The sequence below is a fragment of the Aspergillus flavus genome, chromosome 8 (assembly GCF_009017415.1).
Source record: "Aspergillus flavus chromosome 8, complete sequence".
Lineage (NCBI taxonomy): Eukaryota > Fungi > Ascomycota > Eurotiomycetes > Eurotiales > Aspergillaceae > Aspergillus > Aspergillus flavus.
Genome location: NC_092403.1, coordinates 2,313,431 through 2,333,494, shown reverse-complemented (window position 1 = coordinate 2,333,494; position 20,064 = coordinate 2,313,431). Strand labels below are relative to the sequence as shown.

Genomic DNA, 20,064 nt, shown 5'->3' with positions numbered 1-20,064 from the left:
CGACAGGGCGTAGTGCGCCATCCGTGTATGCCCGATAAGAAGTTTTTCTAAAGTATGATTGGAAAACGCCTCGTTTATACGTTCAACGAGACTTTTGGCTGGCGCGTGAGAGCAGCAACTTGATACAGGAAGTTCAGAACCGCAGGACTCGCGATATTTATGTCTTTCCGCCCACTAGGAGGACAACATTTTGTGTACGATGATGATGCAGGCTACAGGACTGTTTATATATAGGAGATACACAAGACGTAGCTCAAAGAACAATCGAGGTGGCTCCGTCATCAGACCTGGCGCTGTGTCCAGTCTAGTTCGTACTGCTTCAAGAATGGACAAGTATCTACAGTGGGGGCCCAGAAGTATATGACCCCTTATACCTTTGGATCCCCCACTGTAGTTATCGGCTTTTTTTGCAAACTGTTTGGGTGAATCCTTAGTCAGTATAGAGAGACGCAACCTTGACGTGTTACTCTTTACCTTCCCGCCCTCTTCTCCCTTTCCATTACTTTCTCCACCTCTCCCTTCTTGTCAGCCTTCTCACCATTTCTCCCTTGACTTACCCATTGCTGAATCGACCAACTCACCTATTCAAGTCCGAGATGTTTCGATCTCTGTCCCGCCTCACGGGTAGCCTTGCTCACCTTCGGCAACGAGATGACCGAGAGGCCCAGAGAGGAAAAGCCTTCGGGGTGCTGTGTGACACGTTTACGCGGTTGAAGGATATGTCTAGTGTTTATGTTCAACCCAATGAATTTGAATCTTTGCCAGTGAAGATCGACATCAAGGTTCTGCCAATAAACGATGTCACTATCGAGGAGACTCCCCGTGCCACAGCACGCAATGACTCCAACTTCTTTCTTCCTCTTTCGCGCGAAAGCATCTCATCCAAGTACAAAATGAACCTGGAGTCCCCCGAGATTAGAAAACGTTTCTCCGAGGTTAACCAATTGACTGATGGCAATTGCCCTGCGCTGGTCAAGATAGGATGCTGGAACGAGGAAGAGTATTTGGACAGTATAGTTTATCAACTCATGTGGGAAGCGGATGTTGTACCCAGAATGGGGACCGATGGAAACTCGAGACCTCTGAGGGTAGTCACGGGCTGGAAATCCCCTGGGTGAGCTGACGTGATAATGTTAATATGAATGGGCAGAGCTAATCACGACCTACTTAGATTTGCTTTTGAAGCGAGATTCGAACCTTGCCTACATCCCTACTTCCCCCCCTACAGTGAGCCGGCATATTGCTGGGTCAAAGGCGGCTTACCTCACATCAAAATAGCCGTGTACAATACCAGTAATGGGGATCCAATCCTTTTACTCCGCTCTGAGGTTGTTACCATAATCGCTGCAATCGCTACCCGTCTTATGGATGAAGGACTCGAAAAACATCTTGTTATTCCAGTACGTGAATTCTTGCTAAACTAGGCCATTTTCCCACAATGTTCGTACCTTTGTTGCTGACTTTATCCTGTTATTGAGGTCATGCTTATCTCGTTTATGGCGCCCGCACATGGGAGGGTCATTATTGCCCATTACGACGGCCATAGACTTCGCATCCAAATGTCTAATCTTGTGCCGTGTAGCTCGGATGATCGAGCCTCTTGGGACTTCTTCGCAAGATACCTCGCAAGTGATGCCAACCCAAAAGCAGATACGTCTATGTTTGGGGGTTATTAGTGACGGTGACAACGGGATACCAGGGGCCAACCAATATTAGTTTACAGCTGGAAGGTATAAACCAGGACCCGGACGCAGCTATAGTTTTCAATGGTGAAGAAATTTGATTTACCGTGTGGTTGTCACAGTGCTAAGCTATATTGCCGCCGACCAATCTTGCCTAGCCAATAGCATTAAAGGCACCTAGGAAGTCAGGATAAAGCCTTCTTCGGGACCTTACTACCGCCGAGCTACCTGCCACATGCCTCCCTGACCGCATATCTTCCTATCAGGCTCTGATTCTGTGGTAGCTTTTCGAGCTACGTCTTGTATCTCTACCTGTACTATATAATCTGGCCTGCAGCCTGTCTGTCTGATTCCGCACCTTGAAAGTGGTTGCCTGGATTTCGTGCCAAGTAGAATGCCCGTAATTTAGTAGTAGTCAAGACTCAACTATCTAGGCTAGTTGTCAACCCGGAAATAGTTTTATGAGAAGATAGATAGAACAGAGAATTATCTGCTTAGAGCCTTCCAGGGCACCTGATTTGTCGACGCGCTGGGCTCTGCCATCTCTCTACATGAGGTAGCCTTACCTTTCCTGAATGAACATGTTGGGAGTCTGAGACCGGTCAAAAAGTGATTTATTAGTCTATCTGCCTGCAAATCCACTCGTCCTCCGCAAGCTCTTGCGCAGAACTACGCTTCTCCGGCTCCCACTGCAACTTCCTTCGCATCATACGTAGAAAGCTCTCCTTATCCTCGCCTTCAAGGGTTGTTTCCCTCTGGTCGAGCGGAGTCATGTTTTGCAATAACGTTGCCTCACGAAATTCGCCTGTGTCGGAGAAGAACCTATGGGTTTGCTTGCCCCGGGCAAGAAGACTGGGCGGCGGAGGACCAAGGAGATTGATCATCTCAGCAAGATGTGCCCTACTCCGGTATGCTTTGAATTCAGGGTCATGGCCTGTGAATAACGAGCCGCCTTCGAAGATATTCCAGATCTGTAACAAGATTAAAAAGGTCTTTCAATGGGATCAGGCTGTTTTCCATCTTACCATACATCCTACATTTCATATACCTATATTATATGACCATGGAACTTCTAGGATTACCTCTGGCGCTCGGTAAATATCAGGCTGGACATCTTCTGAATGTTCTATACTACCCAACGTAGCCGAGCCAAAGTCACATAGCACGGGGGCGTCTATTTTCCCCGGAAGGATTTCGAGTTCCCGGGATAGATAGATTGCTCTTACATCTAGCTCTTTTCTGGGAGAAGGATTCTGAAGTTCGTCATCTTCAGACTTGATGAAGACTGAATCGTCAGCGAGTTCAAACATGATGTTATTTGCCTTGATGTCTAAACTAAGTTAGCAGTCAAGAAAAGCAAAGGATTCAGGTTGTAGCATACCAGTACGTATAATCTGGCACTCGGTGTGCAGGTAGTCTAGCGCTAGAAACACCCGCCAAAGCGTAAAGGCCAGGACTGTTTAGGCAGCCTTTGGATGGGGTTACGGTGGAGGAACTCCCATACACTCTCGAATAATGGAGGATGAACGAGACATTGATGGTTACCTTCGGGCCCATCAATATGGAAAGAGTCACGTAGAGACCGGATGGCCGGGCGACCTGGGCGTTTTGACGCTCTGTCAAGGCGTTGATACATCTTGAGCTCATTATGAAGCTGCTGTCCCATGGAAGCAGCCTTGATAAATATTTTGAGAGTCACATATGAGCGGCAGCTGTTTCTCTCCTGCATAAGAAGGTGTGTGAAGAGTACTATGGAGGCCTTACTTCATATCCCGCGCAAGCCATACAGTTGAGGTGGTCCCATATCCCAATTTTCCAATGACTTGATATCGGTCCATGATTATTTCGCCGATTCGAGTAGGATAGTAGCGTGATGCAATATAATCGGGTAGAGTTTCCTCTTCCACTATCTGATTTGCAGAGATCCGGCCGAAGTTCGGATTAGAGAAGTTGAGTGGCCTCCATGTTCGCCCAAGGGGGAATCGTGGTAAAGACCGAAGAAGCCAAGACAACATTATAAAAAATAAGAGTGGAACATAAACCCGATGTTGTTGCCGTGGTTCCTAGGGCTAACACAGGAGCTACGAGAGTTACAGAAGAGGTCCTTAACGGTTGCTCTCCGGGATCAGTTTAAATAGACCCGTTCTCTATAAGATGAAAATGAAGTCTGAAGGCCACGGAAGCCTGGCTGCCTGGGGCTGGAAAGGAGGCCAAATAACATACATAATCACGCATATTGCACCTTGCTCCCTGAGGCACAATCCCCCATTCGACGTGATTAGAAAGTACAGCATCGTTCATCGACAGCCTATAGGTAAGCCGACCACGCACTAATGACATAGGTCAGGGCAGGTATATCTCATCATTCGTCATTCCGAGCTATCAAAGTGAGACAAAGGGCAAAAACCTTGATATGGGATAGGATGCCAGACTCGATTATTCTCACCTCTCCTGTAGATGTCTCAATTCAATGTATCAGGCTGGGCCCGAGTTCCTTCTACACGTAAGACTTCCTCCTTTCTTTCATAGATTCACCGACACTTTATGCTTCAAGGAAGTGGCAAAAAGTCAATCTAAGGCTTTAAAGGGTAGGTGCTTGGGGACAACGGTTATTATTCTGATAACATCAGCATTATTCCTACTGGAGATTATAATAACAGTATATCAAGATACCGACTAGGTCTTTTTAAAGAAAGCCAGAAGCACGGCTCTACCAGTATGTCATACCGCCTCAAATACATCATTCTACCTAACATTATGGAGGAACTGTCCGTTTGGACAGGGAGAGTTGGACGGATTCTAGAATCAGGGCAGTATAAGACCAAGACAGACACCCGAGACATAAATGTCCTAAAAGCCGCCAGCTTCAAGTTGGCTTACATGACATTTGACGCAAACTCTGTCAGCCATCGCAGTGAGTATCTGAGACATATATACATATCACAACCTAGGCGAATCATCGAGCCCCGGATCCAAGACTGTTGCGAGTTATTTGTGGGGAGATGTTTTATGACACGATTAAGCGAGGTTATATCCGTCCACTGGAAGCTTCATTGCTGTTAATGAAGCTGCAGATCCTCGGGTCTTCGGATATAGAACCGGTGGCTGTACCGTAGTGCTGCACGTTTCCGTCGCAGGTGCTGACTCCACCACGATTTCTAATCCACTCGGTAGGTACTATTACCTTGTTAAGATGTCATAAATGTTCTAGAATTCTATCTATAGATGCTCTGATCCGCAACGCGCAGCTTTCCCATCGAATGACATGTCTTGGAGGATATCCTAACCCTGCTATCCCTGGACCCTGGTGCAGCCACCAATGTGATGATATCAAAATAGGTTATCCCCTATTTAACTAATTTGTGACAAATCGTCCATGCAATCTACACCTAGAATATTCCCTCTAAGACTACGTAGAGCTCGTCGTGGGGGGAGTGGTGTCAGTTACTAGGTGCCCCTAGGAAGAGTAGCCTACGAAGTATGCAAGAAAGGATAGTAACAGATGTTTAAAATTAACATGTAGCCGCAGTCAAACACCATAATGCTAACTTTCTGACCTGTCTCTTTTTTTCTTAGCGTTGTCTTTAGAAGCTATGGAACATTCATAGTACATTCGTAGTCTTTGAAATTGACTAATGCCGAGCCCGTCAGGTCGATGCTGCAACAAATACCAGAGCAGAGTTTAGGTTTAGGTTTCTGTAACCATTACTAATGTCAAGAGCCTGTCTATGCGGGTTTAATCAGCTGTTTCACCAAGATAAATTTGTAGGTTTGTGCCACTGTCTTAAGATCTCCACATGTGCGTCTTCTAGAACGATGAAGTGCAACACCTCGCCTATCAACTATTCATCATTATTTGTGTTTCATTGCTTCATGTTTCATATTCCGTCGTTTGTTGTTATCCCTGATTACTCTTCCCCAAGCAGAATCCGATAGCAGCTACGACGCTGACGCCTGTGTTTCAGGACGCTCAAGCAACTACACCATAACCCGATTGACACTCTCCCACGACGAGAAATACATATTTGTTGCCCATCTACCCCGTCCAAATGAGAGCTCATTGACACCACCATCAACTGAGAAACTCGTCCTCATTATTCACTTTTGTACTTGATCCGTTGAACTGCAACGCCAGCAGCGATGTTAACTCCCTCAACTACACCCCCAAAACCACCATGGCCGGAGCCATCATATCCGGCTAACCTCTATGAATGGACCCCAGACGGCTGGAGATTCTTCGGGTTTGCGCCTGAAAGTCCAGCTGGTTCTGTTCCACCAGAGTGGGAGGGAGATGGTGATGATGTCACTGCTCTCTGTCCCCCAGGCTATACCCTCGTTGCCGTACAGCCTTGTTCAGTGTACGTACTAGGTTCCAGTTCATCATATCTACTGGGGATCACACCATCTAATCTATTCAAGCAGTGGCTATATACTCGTCGAGGAACCGGATGAAATGACAGAACCTGGGGACCCTCTGAAAGGAATCCTGAGACTGCGACGATCACTGATCCGCCTCATCGGCCTCCTGTACCGGTGGAAACCACGCCACGACTCATTTCAAATGAAGTGTCCACCTTCAACCACTACAGAGGCTACAGGGCGGCTCGTGATGCTACTTATGTTATCCTGTTCTTGCTCACGGTTATGCTCTTGAGTCTGGCAGCTCAGTCATACACCCGTCGGAGCAAGAAGGCCTCCCGCGAAAACTCGGCGATGTCGCTGCCTGTGATGGACCTGTCAAAGAGCTCGCCATCAGAACTACCGGCTACTGAAAAGACCTGGGATGTTTGAGGCTGGGGACAATGACCAATCGCATGTGGTCCATAGTCTCATCGGTTGGTTCGGCACACTCCTTGAAGGGAAGGACAGAGTCTGGGTCATTCTGGGCCACTTGATGAACGGATTGGGAAACCTACGGTTTCCCACACTTTCGGGTTTTAATCTGTCGAGAATGTTTGTCGTTATGTGTTGTTTGAAGTTTGTGTTGAGTTTTTTGGCTTTATGTTTGTACCAACTTAGATTGCTTCTGTCGTTCAAGTCGCTTTAGTTTACCATGAACCATCATGAGCTTCCTAGAACCGTATAAGCGTTTGAGATCTAGTAATGATAGAGTAATGATGAGTAGGAGGCCCAGATAACCATATCTTTACTCACGGTGTACTATATCGTGGAAATATTCACAACCTAGACAGTAAGCGTTAGAGATACGAGAATATTTGTACAACCATTGCAAGAAGTGCAAAGATTAGGCATGTCCGTTGCAAAATATAATATGTCCTTGACTTTTTATACGTCTTACTCCTCAAGAGCTAGATTGATGCGTATACAGATCTACAGCTGATAGGCGGCCCTCATGTTCCCTGTGCTTTTCCTCTGTCCTTCGTGAGTTTCGGTACAATATAACTTGCTATTTGTCAGTATGTGTTGTATAATAAGCTCTTTAGTGAATAGTATGGTTGCGTTTATCATTTAATAAAATGGTAGGATGCTATTAGGTCTCTTCAAAAAGCGAGTTTGAATTGGGCGAGAAAGCGAAATTCTATGTATGGAATGCCATGCTGCTAAATTAAATCGTTCAAACCACTTCAGATGCTCGTTTCATGATTTAATCAGCATGCCGCCACGCCAGACGTGCGTGACATTCTTTGAGTTAGACAGAACTGCAACATTCTCCAGTGGGTTCTCTCTCACCGCAATGATGTCTGCGTCATATCCTTCCTTTAGCTGACCGCTCTGTGGCGCTTGGTAACCTAGAGTAAGGGGCCCATTGGCCGTGGCAGCTTCAATGGCCGCCAGCGGGGTTAAACCGGCGTCTACCGCATACCTCACTTCATGTCCATTACGACCATAGCCTATCATCGGATTATCCGAGCTGATAAACTGATCGGTGCCAAGGGCTATCGTGACACCTCTCGAAATAGCAAGTTGATACGCTTTTCTGTGTGCATCAGCGACTTCGAGGAGCTTCTGATAGGATGACGGGGTAAAGAGATCTTTCATTGCCAGACCACTCTCAATGACACTGCGGGTGGCCACTAAGATTGCACCCTTCTCCTTCATCAGCTCAACGGCCTCTTCATCCAGGAAGCTGCCATGCTCGATCGTGCGACATCCAGCGCGCAATGCATTCATAATACCCGCTTTACCATGGCAATGAGCAGCAACAACGCGCCGTGCCCGCGCCGCTTCGTCGACGATTGCTTTCAGTTCCTCGAAGGAGAATTCCTGGTGCTGCGGGTCATCGATAGCGCTCACGACCCCTCCACTAGCACAGACCTTTATGACTGTTGCACCCCGGCGCAACTGCTTCCGTACCGCTAGCAGGCACTCGGGTACGCCGTCAGCAATTGTCAACGGTAAGCCGTGCGCGCACAGGTCAAGCAGCGAGTCCCTATGCACGCCGTGGACATCACCGTGTCCCGCAGTCATGCTTATGGCAGAGTGACTGGAGTATATATTAGGCCCAGGGATTCGCCCCTCCCCTACAGCCTTCGCGAGATCACACCCGTAACCCCCGACCTCACGCACAGAGGTAAATCCGGCCATAACGGTGGCGTGTAGATCCGGCACACTCCGAGCACCGGCCAGAGCTTGTGGCGTATCGACGATCGCATTCATAGTTGCTGCTGTGGCGCCCAGGAAGTGAATGTGGCAATCCCACATCCCCGGCATTACGACAGGAACATGGGTTGTTGTGGCCCCTTGAAACTCTGCGGGGACCTCTGACCGGGGTCCTGCGTAGCGTATGGTTTTACATTGCCAAACAACGGCACCGTGGGGGATTGGGTCCCCCTTTCCTGGTATGAGGAGGTCGGCATCGACCCGGTAGAGTCTGTCGTCTGTGAGCATCCGGTGCATGCTTTCCTCGTGTCAAAGGATCTCAGGAGCCAGCAATATGATCGGATGATGGTCTGGGTATCTCGTGCTTGGTTCTTTTTGTGGACGGAGCAGAAGGATTTGTTCGTTAAATATTTTCCATGATGCTCCGCATTTTCATGATGGTGCCCTGTAGGGGAACGAATATTAATCATTTGCATCTACAATATGGTTCGATCCAGGTGGGACTGGAGTGTCCATGCGTGCAGCCAAAGAGATGCCTCAAATCCTCCATTGCACGCTATCACTTTTTCGGTCAGGTCGAAGCGAGCCCTCTGATTACCTGATCGGGCTTAGCGACACGGGATGGAGGTTTGAAGGATTGCTTAAGTCGGGACAGTATTACGCTTACATGCAGCTAAAAGCCACTAACTGGGTGGTGATGCGTCTAGAGAAACAAGATCCCTCCAATGTTGGTCTAGCTGGAGGTTAACTTATGTGGTGGTATTCGGTGCAACCAGACTTCCAGGGAAGTCGTTCCGTCTGGGTGCTGGCCTTTAAGAAACTCACAGCTCCCAATGAGATTCATTTTCTCTGCTTCCTCTGCTGCTCTGTACGAGGGAGGGCACTGTAACGTATCCCACTCCTCAGCAGGACTGATAATCTCGCCATGACCGACTACAGCAGTTCTCCCGGGTCAGAGCCTAAAGCTCCAAGTGAGACCGTTGCCGAACATCAACCGCTGACGGCGATGGAAGAAAAAGCGATCCTCCGTCGTATCGACCTCTGGTATGTACATGGCACTCTACAGCCGCGGAGTTGAACTGACTCAAAAACTGGCGAATACGAATTTAACATCATTTAGTCTACTTCCTCTGATGTTTGTGTCGTACCTGCTACAGTATCTGGACAAAACCGCGATGTCATATACTTCCATTCTTGGGCTGTTGCCTGGAACGGTACGCTAGAATTTATTCGATACTTGCAAGCAGCAGAGTCTGACTTCAACTATTACTATATATAGCACATGAATACCGACCAGTACTCATGGGCCTCCAGTGCGTTTTACTTCGGCTACATGGTGGCATCCTATCCCGTATCGATAGGATTTGTCAAGTTTCCAATCGGGAAGTACCTCTCGATCATGATGTAAGTTCAATACATATTATCCCAGAGGTAGTATCAGCTAACTCTCTCAGGATCATCTGGGCAATCATCTTAACGTGCCATGCGGCTGCATCCAGCTTCGCAGGCATCACAACACTGCGAGTATTACTTGGCGTGTTTGAAAGTGCTATTAGCCCAGGCTTCACTATCGTGGTAGGCATGTGGTACACACCCTCCGAGCATGCTCTTAGAAGCTGCATCTGGTTTGCTGGCAACGGCGTTGCGTCTATCTTCGGAGGAGTTCTCTCATACGCAATTGGCCATGTCCACAACCGCTTGGGTCCATGGCAGGTATATTCACCAAACCTCTAACACCATCATGCCGAAAAGGTCCACCAGACTAACCAGTATACCAGTGGGTATTCATCATCTTCGGAATAATCACCCTGGTTTGGTCAATCTTCCAATTCTTCGTCCTCCCCGACTCCCCACTAAACGCCAAATTCCTTTCCCCCTCTCAACGCGGCCCAGCCTACCGTCGCGCGCAAGCCTGCCAAAAAACCTACCAAAGCCGCGAATGGAAGAAAGACCAATTCATCGAAGCTCTCATAGACCCAAAAACCTGGTTCCTGTTCACCTACAACTTCCTAGTTTCCCTTCCTAACGGCGGAATCACCAACGTAAGTACTCACCCAGACCACCCCCACAGAATCCATTATTAAAAAGATGCACACCAGTTTTCAAGTCTGGTAATTGCCTCCTTCGGTTTCGACACCTTCAACACCCTCCTCTACACCATCCCCATGGCAGCAGTAGCCCTGATCTTCCTCCTCCTCAGCGCAGTCACCTGCAACCGCTTCCGTGGTCTCCGCTGCTACTGGATGATAATCACCCTGCTGGTTAGCCTAATCGGCATCCTTCTCATGCGCCAACTCCCAGTCGAGAAGAAATGGGGCCGTCTGGTAGGCGTCTGGCTGGTCACGGTCTTTGGCGCGGGATTCCCCCTCAGCCTTAGTCTGGTCTCGAGTAATTTCGCCGGCTTCACGAAGAAGAGTACCGTCACTGCGATCTTGTTTATCGGATACTGTGTGGGGAACATTGCGGGCCCGCAGCTTTTTAAGAAGAATCAGGCGCCGCATTATTATGTGAGTTTTCTCTTCTTTTTGCTTTCTTTTTCTGCCTGAGGGGGTGTTGGTTTTATTTGTTGATATACGCTGACTGATAGAATTAGTCTACGTTTGCAGCTATTCTGGCTTGTTTTTGCATTGCTGTTCTTGATGTAGTTCTGCTACGTGTTTATATGGTCTGGGAGAATAAGAGACGGGATCGAAAGCAGGGCCGTGTTATCGAGCCTGAGACTAAGGAGGTGGAAGATTCGGGGGATTCTACTGCTGGGAAGGAGGTGGGCGATGTGTCGGATTGGCAGAATCCGAACTTTCGATTCTGTTTGTAGGGTATTATGTTCTGTTTTGTGGCTCTATGGAACTTTTTGTATATGCATAATGGGAAGGTGGGGTGGGGGATTGGGATAACCGTGATTCACCAAGGGTATATATAGCTAACGTAATAGGATGACAGAAGAAGCAATGGAGTACCGAATAATCAAGCGAAACTCGTCTGCCAGCCAAGAGACTCCATCGCTGATTCCCACTCGAACCGACCGATGCGCACACTGTTGTCCGACTCTGTCTGCATGTCCCTGCGCTTCCAGAGTAGCTCAACTAATGTTTGAGCTCTGGGGATATTCTCATACGGGGCCTTTTCTCTGGCAGAGCCAAATATCTCCAGAGCTCTGGTTCTAGTCTCTTCGTCCCTTGAACAGCAGCAGGAGGCAATGAACAGGGGCCATAGCGGCCAGGAGATGGGGAGATGATCCACCGATGAGACCACGTAGCTCGCTAAATGAAAGATGCGGTCTACGTATTGTGCCCTCTGGGCTGAATCCCTCAGCTGTTCGATGCTCTGGGTGCTGGCTGGGGTATACCCGAGGAAGCGAGGACTAACTGCCTCTGATAGGAGGAGATAGGCCGCCAGACGATAGGCCTCGCTTGTGCTTTTCAGTAAACGAAATCCATGTCTCGACTCGGCAGAGGTGCGGTCTTTATATAAGGAGACCGGGATTATCTGGGTCGTTGTCGCTAGACTTGCTTCCAATGTTGTAATCTTATCCGCAATCGCTGCATGTTTCTCTTGCACTGCTAGTTGGGGAGTGGACAGGTCCGAGGATTGATGGCGGAGTGCTTGGGCATCGTGCTTGAGACTCAGGATTTCGTTAATGATCAGTAACATGTGGCCGCTGTGGCCGTTCCACATGTCAATCTCATGGAGTGTGTCGGCTGGCATCACCTTGGCGAGATCCTTGGTGGAGGTCCATGATACCTTTTCAGTGTTCGTCGAGTTGACCAAGGAGCTATGGTTAGTAGAGTTGGTTGGTATTTTACCCACAGGCAGGACATCGTCAATCGAGAACACCGATTTAGCCAGCACGAGATGCGCAGAGAAGTAGCTGATGAAGAATTGTGGCACAGGAGGAGCTTTCCTGTGGCCATAGGCCATCTCCTTGACGATCAACTGAAAACAGGCGAGATGCTTTACCCAGGAGCCGTCGCAGCTATTAGAAATCTAAGTGCATGATTAGTGATCACCTTCATGCCAAACCTTGAATCTCATGACCGCTAGTCAAGGTAATTTACAGTGGAGACCTCACATACCGCGGAAGAGCAGAGAAAGATCGTCGGCACTAACAAATCCTCCCAATCCAAATTGTCTTTCATCAAGGCTCGCCGCAAGCCCCTCAGGACCTCCGAGCGGATTTGGATCTCCATCAATTCAAACCTACTCTCAACCGAGCGCAGATAATGTGCACTGGCCATAAGAACGGCATAATACGCTGTCTCAGTCCGAAACACGAGACGCATAACCGTGCTTCGAAGTGGGTTGAAGCGCTCATCATCGACGGTCACGCCGACAGCGCACATCACGGAACTGTAAAACGACAAGCATACATCGTCCACGTCTGGCATACCGATACTCCATGGTAAAAGGGGTACCGGACGCGAAATAGTCGTCACCCTTTTCCATTTCTCGTAGTGGGTGTAATAGGTGACTCGGCCGGCCGGTGGTGAGCTATGGGTATTGGGTGGAGAGCGGATCGCCACGGAACCAGCGTCGTGTTGCCGATGGGTCATGTCCTTGCGTCTGGCCCGTGTCAACCGTTGGAATTCTCCGTCGCTTGCCGGTGGGCGCTGCAAGGAATGTCTCCTCGATTGAACGCCTGTTCGCCCATGACACTTCCCAGCCGTCCGCATCTCGTCCTCCCATTGCAACTGAAGTTCGTAGCTACAGGAGTTCTTTGATCGCTGGCAGCGTGTGCAGATGGGACGACTCTCTAAATCAGTAGTGGATAAGCCTCTGCTCTTTTACCTTGTATTGGGTGGATAAGAAAGCTCTAGACTGAACTTGGAATCTCGGAGAGCGAGCCGGAGCAAAAATGGTATATCGGACTTGCACCTACCGTCGCATTTCACTCGCCTCCTTCGGCAGGTATTGCAGCCATTGCGCGTTCGGACTCTACGTCTTGGCTCTTTCAGGAACGAAGTACTCGACGAGTCAGATCGTGGAGAGGCCGGTTCTGGCTTCATGGACCAAGTCATGAACATGATGTTGTTGTGCCTTCAATGCAAGAAAATGCGGGTTCTCACAGTGCAATCCCTCAGGAACCGTGGAAGTGGAGGGTCGACCCAAATAACGAGGAGGAAGGAGTGGCGAAGGTAAAACGCAGGATTTAGGGTCTTGGCCTCCTGCGTGATATGAGAATACGGGGGGATCGATGGCAAGTGGGGAGAGAAACCGAACTGACATGGAACATCACCACTCGTATTCTATGCCGAGAAAGATCAGCCATCCGTGGTTATGATTATTGGATACGATGGATAGTCACTGATTGAAGTGAAGGTCCACCCTGGGTCGCTATTACGGACACTAGAGCCATAGTCACAGTCCGTCAACGAGCTTGTCTCAGCCATCACGCTTAAGCCGTGTTTTATATAGGCGACCGTAACATGTGGTTATTATGTCTCGCAAGGCCTGTTATTTTAGTTTCATTTCATGCCACGCTTTCGGCCCATGTCGCCATCGTGGGATTCTATTATTCCGGGCAAATAGACCCGCCTTGGGACTGGATTTATGGATTATGCTGACAATTAGGAATCAACAGGGCAGCATTTTATGCATTTTCTTGCCTGACCTGAAGGATCCTGCCCCTGGGGCAATACGATGAGAGCTAGCAACCATGTAAATTCATATTAATGGTACTAGAAACGGACACAGTCCGTTAAAGTCCGCATGGAGCCCCTTTTCCTAGTCCTTATGGTCAAGCGCCAGTTGCCGTCTAAGCAACTCTGATGCTGTCGTGTCCGAAACGGAAAGGTGATATCCTACCGGATCAGCGTGCGTGCCAGGAACATACCCCAATATGGCGACCTGGGACGGAACGCCGTCAAGAGAGACATTGGTGATTGTAGGATACACGGTTCCGACGGTCCTGTTAGTTGCGAGCACGGTGCTGCGACTGTTTGCTAAAATGTCGAACGAGGGCCTTCATTTAGATGACCACCTAATCATCCTGGCAAGTGTCTGTCTCGCCACACACGAACTGGGTCTATGCATATAACAATGATTGCTGATCTTATATCAGGCCCTCGAAGTAGCATACTCGGTCACGATTTTGGCCTGCGGTACGTCGAATAGGCCAGTGTCTGTACATTATTATTTTTAGTTCCTGCTGATCCCAACAGGTGTGGGCCATGGATTCGGTCGTCACACCGCAACTATCGACCTCAAAGACCTGGAGATCTTCCTGAAGGTCAAAGCACCTGGTGATCCTCCAGACCTCAGCCTCGCTGACAACAGACGCAGGGAGAGTACATCGCCAGTCACCTTTACAACCTCTTCCTTGCCGCAACCAAACTCGGCATCCTCGTCCTATACTACCGCATTTTCCCTATCCCCTGGTTCAGCAAGACAGTGATCGGGTGTTCAATATTTGTCCTGATATGGATAACCATTATCGAAGCATTCATGGGCGCATTATGTCGCCCACTGAACGCATTCTGGGATCGCACCGTCAAGGGTGAATGCTTCAACTCCACAGCCCTGACATACTTCGTCAACTCCTCCAACATGGTCACTGACCTCGTGCTTTTCGCTCTTCCTATCCCGGTCATCGTAAGAGTCCGCACAACGCGAAAGAAGAAGATCGCTCTAATCACAATCTTTTCCATTGGATTCATGTACGACAATCTTCCTCAATCTTGATACGCGGACCCTGACGTACAAGAACTGACAAATATTCAACAGAACCTGCGGCATAAGCGCCGCCCGCCTAGCTTACGTCGTCGCCCAAGGCTCAGCAGACATTACCTGTTAGCCCGATTCCCCAAGCCCATATGGGCCCCAACACTAACAGAAAAATAGGGGAAGGTGTACCTCTAGGAATCCTCTCCGCCTTCGAATCCCTCGGCGGCGTCCTCTGCGCCAACCTCCCGATAATCTACCGATTATTCAAAACCGCTGCACAGAAAATCAGCAGCAGCGTCTCGGGCCAGAAAAGCAAGGGCTCGAATCTTCAATACGCGTACGATTCCAGGGCGTACGGGTCTAAATCTCACGGCCGCCAAAACCGACGCAGCACTGATAGTGAAAGATGGATTCAGATGCCGAATGAGAGTGACTCTACCGAGATGCAGACGCATGTACAAGGTATGAGTCCTGAGATGAAGGCTGACGGGTTTGAGATGGGACCTATTCCTAGAGATGGGATTGCGGTACAGAGAGAGTTTCATACGACGGTTGAGGAGAGGGTTTGATATATCCAATCTGGTTCATTCCTTGGTTTGGGCGGTTGTTCTTTTTATTCAGCGATGGACTGATGTCTGTATTGGGACAGGAAATACCATGGGGTTCATGCGCGGGGACTTTATGACTGATTTAATACCACTATGTACATCTTGCTAATGGCGAACGTCTATCTTGAGATACTCACTCTGTCAGCGGCCTGAGGCAGTGAATAAATTAAGGCATCGAATCTCAATTGGGGGCGAAATAAGCAGTCATCAGAAGCACATCCCACGAATGTGTCAGCCTAATCATCCATCCCAAATACAATATCCTCATCTAAAATGCCCAACCCCAGAAAAGCGCCCCGAATCTGCGGCAGCAAAGTAAAAACAGGCTGCATAACCTGCAAGTACATAACCCCAACCATCAACAATTAAAGATGTACCAACAACACAACCAGAAAACGACGTATAAAATGCGACGAAACAAAGCCAACTTGTCAGAAATGTACCTCAGCAGGGCATGCATGTAGCTACGCGGTCGTCCCGAAAAGGAATTCGTCGCCTAAACTACGAATGGTGGTCTACCGCGCACCAGAATCTAGATCGCCTTTCTTGACATCCGACGAGGAAAGACAATCATTTGACTTCTTCCTCCACCAAACGAGATATCGCTTTCCAATTGACTTCACTGATCCGGTATTACGCGCTGCACATAGCGACGAGGGGCTTGCACGCGCGATTATCTCGTTCGGAGCTCTGCAGCAGATCTACGAGTGTGGTGATGATCCTTCTCTTCTGAGTCCGCAGGGTCAGTTCGCCATGCGGCAGTATGGACGGGCCTTGGAAAAGGTGAGGGTTTGGCTTGGGAATGGTGCGAAGGACCTGAGTCTCGTTTATTGTTTGCTTTTTGCTTGCTTTGAGTGTATCAGGGGCTGTCGAAGGGCGGCGGTTGTTCATATTAAATCTGGCTTGGATATACTGCTGCAGTGTGGAGAGGAGCTAGCCTGGGATGTTGTGTCGCGTGATACGATGATATCAATGTTTATAAGGTTGGATAATCAGTTGCTTGGGCTACTGGGTACATCGTTGTCTCGGACGTTGAAGCGGGATGGTGAGCGAGGTTCGTCTATCTTGGAGAGAGTTGCTCTCGGACCCAATGGCGAGTATGTGGTACATTCCTTGCATGGTGTGCTGAATTCTATCTTCCATGATCGGCTGGATATGGCATTGATTATGGAGGGTCACTCGCCGTCTGTTCGTCCAGTTGATCGGAGACGGACGTCGAGATACTTAAAGGAGTGGCATGGTAGGTTTGTGGAGACCATGTCCTCGCCAGGGCTAAGTCGTCAATATGGGACGTCGTATGTAGGCGGTCAGGATCCGGACATTATGCGCATTTGGTATATCATTGGGAAGATGTATGTTGCTGTCCCACCAGATGGTTCAGAGGATGCGTGGGACCAGTTTCGGCCGGGGTTTGAGACGATTGTTTCGCTTGTGGAGAGTTATCTATTGCGCACAAGGTTTGTCATATTCATACGTGCTAATTGGCCAGTTTGGGTATACTAAGTTCTGTATAGGCAACTTTCACAAAAACGGGCGTTTTCTTTCGATCTTGGCATTGTCTCCCCGTTGTATATTGTTGGCGTGCGCTGTCGAGATATGAGTATTCGTCGTAGGGCCGTCTGGCTACTAGAGAGCTGTGAACGGAGGGAGATTCTATGGGATTCTACATTGGCTGCAATGGCTGCTAGGCGGGTCATGGAGTTTGAGGGGTCTCGGGATATTTGGCCGAAGTCACTTGGACGGAGAGTTAGAAATGTGACTGCTGTCTTGGACGATGATAATGGGGTCAGTATAGAGTTTGAATGATGATTCTATGTGCCTCTAGTCTATACAACTATAATGATTATGTCTAGCTAGCTCAGATGTATACCAGCCTCAGCCACACCCATCCACTGGCTCCATCCATCTAGGAGACAGGCCACTTCACTACAAAGTCTTCCACAATGGCCGTGTCATTCAACAGCGCCGCCTGCTGGTTGTCTGTACATGTCGTAGGCATGTCCAGTGTGTAGCAGAGCGGGGTCGCTGGGGAGGGGAGCTTGTTCTTTCTGTCAAAGGTTGAATGTGGACCTTGGGTGCGGTAGGTCTCCCTGCGTTTCTCTGTTAAGGTAACATTCCCTGTTGCAATATCCTTCGAGTTCATGATCCGAGAGAAAACGCGGAACATGGTCTCAGGTTGGAAGGCCGGAACTGTAAAGTCAGTATACCTGGATCAACACGTTTTTTATCAAGACTTACCAGTATGACCTGCATCAAACACCCTCGTAAACGAAAGGTTTCCATGCTGACGAACAACACCACCCACGTACGTTTCATTCGTAATAAGATCAGCATACCCACTGGAGCTGAACTCCGCAGACTGGTCGTGCTTGATGGATAAGCTGACGTTCTCGCCGCCCATCCCTATTGTTACTGTAAGTGGGCGTTCTGGTTAAACGGGTGAATGACATACAATTGCAGAGATAATCCCGATCCCCATAGATAAGATTAACTTTCACACCCCGTTCCATAATCGATGAAAAGTGGTCCATTGCATTGCCACGCGTAATGAGTGCATTTCCGGTACTCCAAAACGCTAGTATCATCAATACCTATCTTCAGCAAATAATTTTTCCATCAGAGGGATCGCACCATTATAAATAGTATACGAATTCATAGTATAGTTCACCGGAACTCCCAAGGCATTCTGCACCCACGCCCTATTAAAAAAGCCATCCGAGTAGGGCAGCGGCACAGTCGTAGTAGGAACCTCGGCCAGATCATGGATATCGCGCTACAACAGTCAACACACGCTCATCTGACCATATTGAAGAACTCACCCCTGACAAGGCATAAACTGCCAACACATTCTCGTAGCAGTATTCATCTGCAGCGAAACACGCATCATTGACTTCCGCATTGTTTCCGAAATTATACGGGTCCAGCTTCTGGACGAGTTCCTGACATTGAACGGCCATATCTAGACACCCGCCGGGCTTGGTCCAATTATATTTGGCTTCTTCGTATTGTGTCTCAGTGATGGCCTGTACGCCGTAGGTGTTGTTGTATGCGTATTCGGGGTAGAATGCACCCTGCGTCGTGATGTCGCTGCAGCCGTTGTGGATGCTTAGTGCGTCGATGGTGATTGGAGAAGGAGATGAGATCTCGGTCACTTCGTTGTTACGGATCTTCTCATTTTGATCCAGGAAATATGCGGCGTAGGTTGGGCCGTATCGTCCACCGAACTTGAGAGTATTCTTTAGCAGACAAGCACAACCGAGGGAATAATGTACTTACGGATTCCGACCAAATATGTATTTTCTTATCCGGTGATTCATACTCCGGGAATCTGACAATCAGCATAGAACAAGAAGATAAATTCGAGAAAGAAAGAAAACACTCACTCATTAATCCAGACCTGCATAAAGTCCCACAACACCCTCGCTCCATTCGTCGTCGAATTCGCCGTTCCGTTTAGGTCCTGAGACCCGAACACCCCAACTCCGAACGTATGGTTCGCTAGCGGGACTCCATCATCGAAGTCTGTTGGAGTGGTGGTGCTTGTGGAATAGTCAATTGTGGCATTTGTAAGTACATCATATGAAAATCCAGTTTGAACCGGCTGATCGATGAAGAGGATGTCCGATTCGCGTGTCCAGGACCAGGGATTCGGCGATGTACTATTCGAATCTGAGTTCACGGAGCAAGGTCCTACTTCAGTGGCCATGGAGGAAATGGAGCTTGCTCCAGGACCACCACCGAGGTAGATTGTCAACGGAGTTGTACGTTTCTCAGCCGATTTGGCGTAGTAGAAGAACAGGTTGCTTGGGTGGGGATGCGCATCGTCTGCACGGGGTGGAAGATGGACATAGCCGCTGTAGGTATCGAGGTGCGGAGTTGAGCAGATTTGTGTCTTATTTCGTTAGAAATATCAAGGGCGCAATCTTGGATTGTACGTACTTTCTTGTATGATATGGATGCACCATCAACATGGGACGAAGGAAGAGTTCTAAGTCCTTGTGGCTCGGGTGGGAATGGAGAGCTCGCAAGGGTAACAGCGCTGCAAAAGAAAAGACTGAATATAAGATTTGCCATTGTTCAGGAGTACTTCGTCTTGAAGATCTGATTCGGTTTGGGGGTGAGAACTGGGTGAAGGGCCATAATTTATATGTTGGATGGACTGCACCGCCGCCGCGGCAATTAAATTATACTTGGTTCGATGTTTTGGGGCCATTTTGGACCAGGCAGAAGTATATCTGGACCTTGGATCTATTTTCGACATGTCAAACGATGTAGCCAATGCGAAGCTAAAGAAAAATGGACTCCTAGGGCTGAGGCAATGCGTCTTCATAGCCGCTCGTACGTGGTTAACCAAAGGCGGTTAGCACAGACAATACCCGTAGCCTAATACAGCTTAGATTGAGAGGCTGGTACAGACTTTGGAGCGTCATCGGGGGGCGACTAACCTAATCAGGCATAGGGCTTATGTCAGAATAGAGCTTCGACTGCCAGAATTCAGCCTCAGCATATAGCGATTTCGGACTTTATATACTAAAACGCGTACTTTTTATGTG

General features: G+C 48.7%; 9 protein-coding genes across 9 annotated transcripts; 5 read left to right on the top strand and 4 right to left on the bottom strand.

Moving 5' to 3' along the window:
- Positions 1–510: 510 nt before the first annotated feature.
- F9C07_2287591 (uncharacterized protein) lies at positions 511–1,832 on the top strand. Its single transcript, XM_041295814.2, has 3 exons — positions 511–1,114; positions 1,172–1,400; positions 1,479–1,832. The coding sequence occupies exons 1-3, from the start codon at positions 597–599 to the stop codon at positions 1,674–1,676; spliced, it is 945 nt and encodes a 314-aa protein (XP_041151004.2). The 5' UTR covers positions 511–596; the 3' UTR covers positions 1,677–1,832.
- A 467-nt stretch (positions 1,833–2,299) lies between these two features.
- Positions 2,300–3,697, bottom strand: F9C07_2224516 (kinase-like domain-containing protein; the record flags this gene model as incomplete). Its single annotated transcript, XM_071509750.1, has 4 exons — positions 2,300–2,653; positions 2,765–3,017; positions 3,140–3,394; positions 3,447–3,697. The coding sequence occupies 4 exons, from the start codon at positions 3,695–3,697 to the stop codon at positions 2,300–2,302; spliced, it is 1,113 nt and encodes a 370-aa protein (XP_071367443.1).
- Positions 3,698–5,889: 2,192 nt separating this feature from the next.
- F9C07_13177 (uncharacterized protein) lies at positions 5,890–6,473 on the top strand (the record flags this gene model as incomplete). The annotated part of the gene is made up of 2 exons (XM_071507959.1): positions 5,890–6,040; positions 6,250–6,473. The coding sequence occupies 2 exons, from the start codon at positions 5,890–5,892 to the stop codon at positions 6,471–6,473; spliced, it is 375 nt and encodes a 124-aa protein (XP_071367442.1).
- A 688-nt stretch (positions 6,474–7,161) lies between these two features.
- On the bottom strand, positions 7,162–8,893 carry F9C07_2287589 (uncharacterized protein). Its single transcript, XM_041287796.2, has one exon. It carries the CDS (start codon positions 8,538–8,540, stop codon positions 7,281–7,283), a length of 1,260 nt encoding a protein of 419 aa, XP_041151007.1. The 5' UTR covers positions 8,541–8,893; the 3' UTR covers positions 7,162–7,280.
- Positions 8,894–9,168: 275 nt separating this feature from the next.
- Positions 9,169–11,058, top strand: F9C07_13179 (putative vitamin H transporter; the record flags this gene model as incomplete). Its single annotated transcript, XM_041287791.1, has 7 exons — positions 9,169–9,287; positions 9,364–9,457; positions 9,523–9,647; positions 9,698–9,956; positions 10,022–10,285; positions 10,343–10,750; positions 10,837–11,058. The coding sequence occupies 7 exons, from the start codon at positions 9,169–9,171 to the stop codon at positions 11,056–11,058; spliced, it is 1,491 nt and encodes a 496-aa protein (XP_041151008.1).
- Positions 11,059–11,207: 149 nt separating this feature from the next.
- F9C07_2077517 (fungal-specific transcription factor domain-containing protein) lies at positions 11,208–12,793 on the bottom strand (the record flags this gene model as incomplete). Its single annotated transcript, XM_041295821.2, has 2 exons — positions 11,208–12,227; positions 12,317–12,793. 2 exons carry the CDS (start codon positions 12,791–12,793, stop codon positions 11,208–11,210), a joined length of 1,497 nt encoding a protein of 498 aa, XP_041151009.2.
- Positions 12,794–14,079: 1,286 nt separating this feature from the next.
- F9C07_2075764 (integral membrane PTH11-like protein) lies at positions 14,080–15,472 on the top strand (the record flags this gene model as incomplete). Its single annotated transcript, XM_041295815.1, has 6 exons — positions 14,080–14,238; positions 14,302–14,341; positions 14,402–14,469; positions 14,523–14,896; positions 14,964–15,028; positions 15,081–15,472. The coding sequence occupies 6 exons, from the start codon at positions 14,080–14,082 to the stop codon at positions 15,470–15,472; spliced, it is 1,098 nt and encodes a 365-aa protein (XP_041151010.1).
- A 546-nt stretch (positions 15,473–16,018) lies between these two features.
- F9C07_2237212 (Zn(II)2Cys6 transcription factor) lies at positions 16,019–17,317 on the top strand (the record flags this gene model as incomplete). Its single annotated transcript, XM_041295816.1, has 2 exons — positions 16,019–16,968; positions 17,026–17,317. 2 exons carry the CDS (start codon positions 16,019–16,021, stop codon positions 17,315–17,317), a joined length of 1,242 nt encoding a protein of 413 aa, XP_041151011.1.
- A 100-nt stretch (positions 17,318–17,417) lies between these two features.
- On the bottom strand, positions 17,418–19,585 carry F9C07_2237211 (carboxypeptidase S1; the record flags this gene model as incomplete). Its single annotated transcript, XM_041295822.1, has 8 exons — positions 17,418–17,701; positions 17,750–17,914; positions 17,964–18,086; positions 18,143–18,284; positions 18,331–18,735; positions 18,788–18,839; positions 18,895–19,403; positions 19,451–19,585. The coding sequence occupies 8 exons, from the start codon at positions 19,583–19,585 to the stop codon at positions 17,418–17,420; spliced, it is 1,815 nt and encodes a 604-aa protein (XP_041151012.1).
- Between the last annotated feature and the right edge of the window lie 479 nt (positions 19,586–20,064).

Bases quoted from the DNA above. Each gene is read 5' to 3' on its own strand.
- F9C07_2287589 (XM_041287796.2), bottom strand. From the start codon at position 8,540: ATGCACCGGATGCTCACAGACGACAGACTCTACCGGGTCGATGCCGAC.
- F9C07_2287591 (XM_041295814.2), top strand. From the start codon at position 597: ATGTTTCGATCTCTGTCCCGCCTCACGGGTAGCCTTGCTCACCTTCGG. The intron at 1,115-1,171 runs GTGAGCTGACGT...CGACCTACTTAG, and splicing joins ACGGGCTGGAAATCCCCTGG to ATTTGCTTTTGAAGCGAGAT. The intron at 1,401-1,478 runs GTACGTGAATTC...CCTGTTATTGAG, and splicing joins AAAAACATCTTGTTATTCCA to GTCATGCTTATCTCGTTTAT.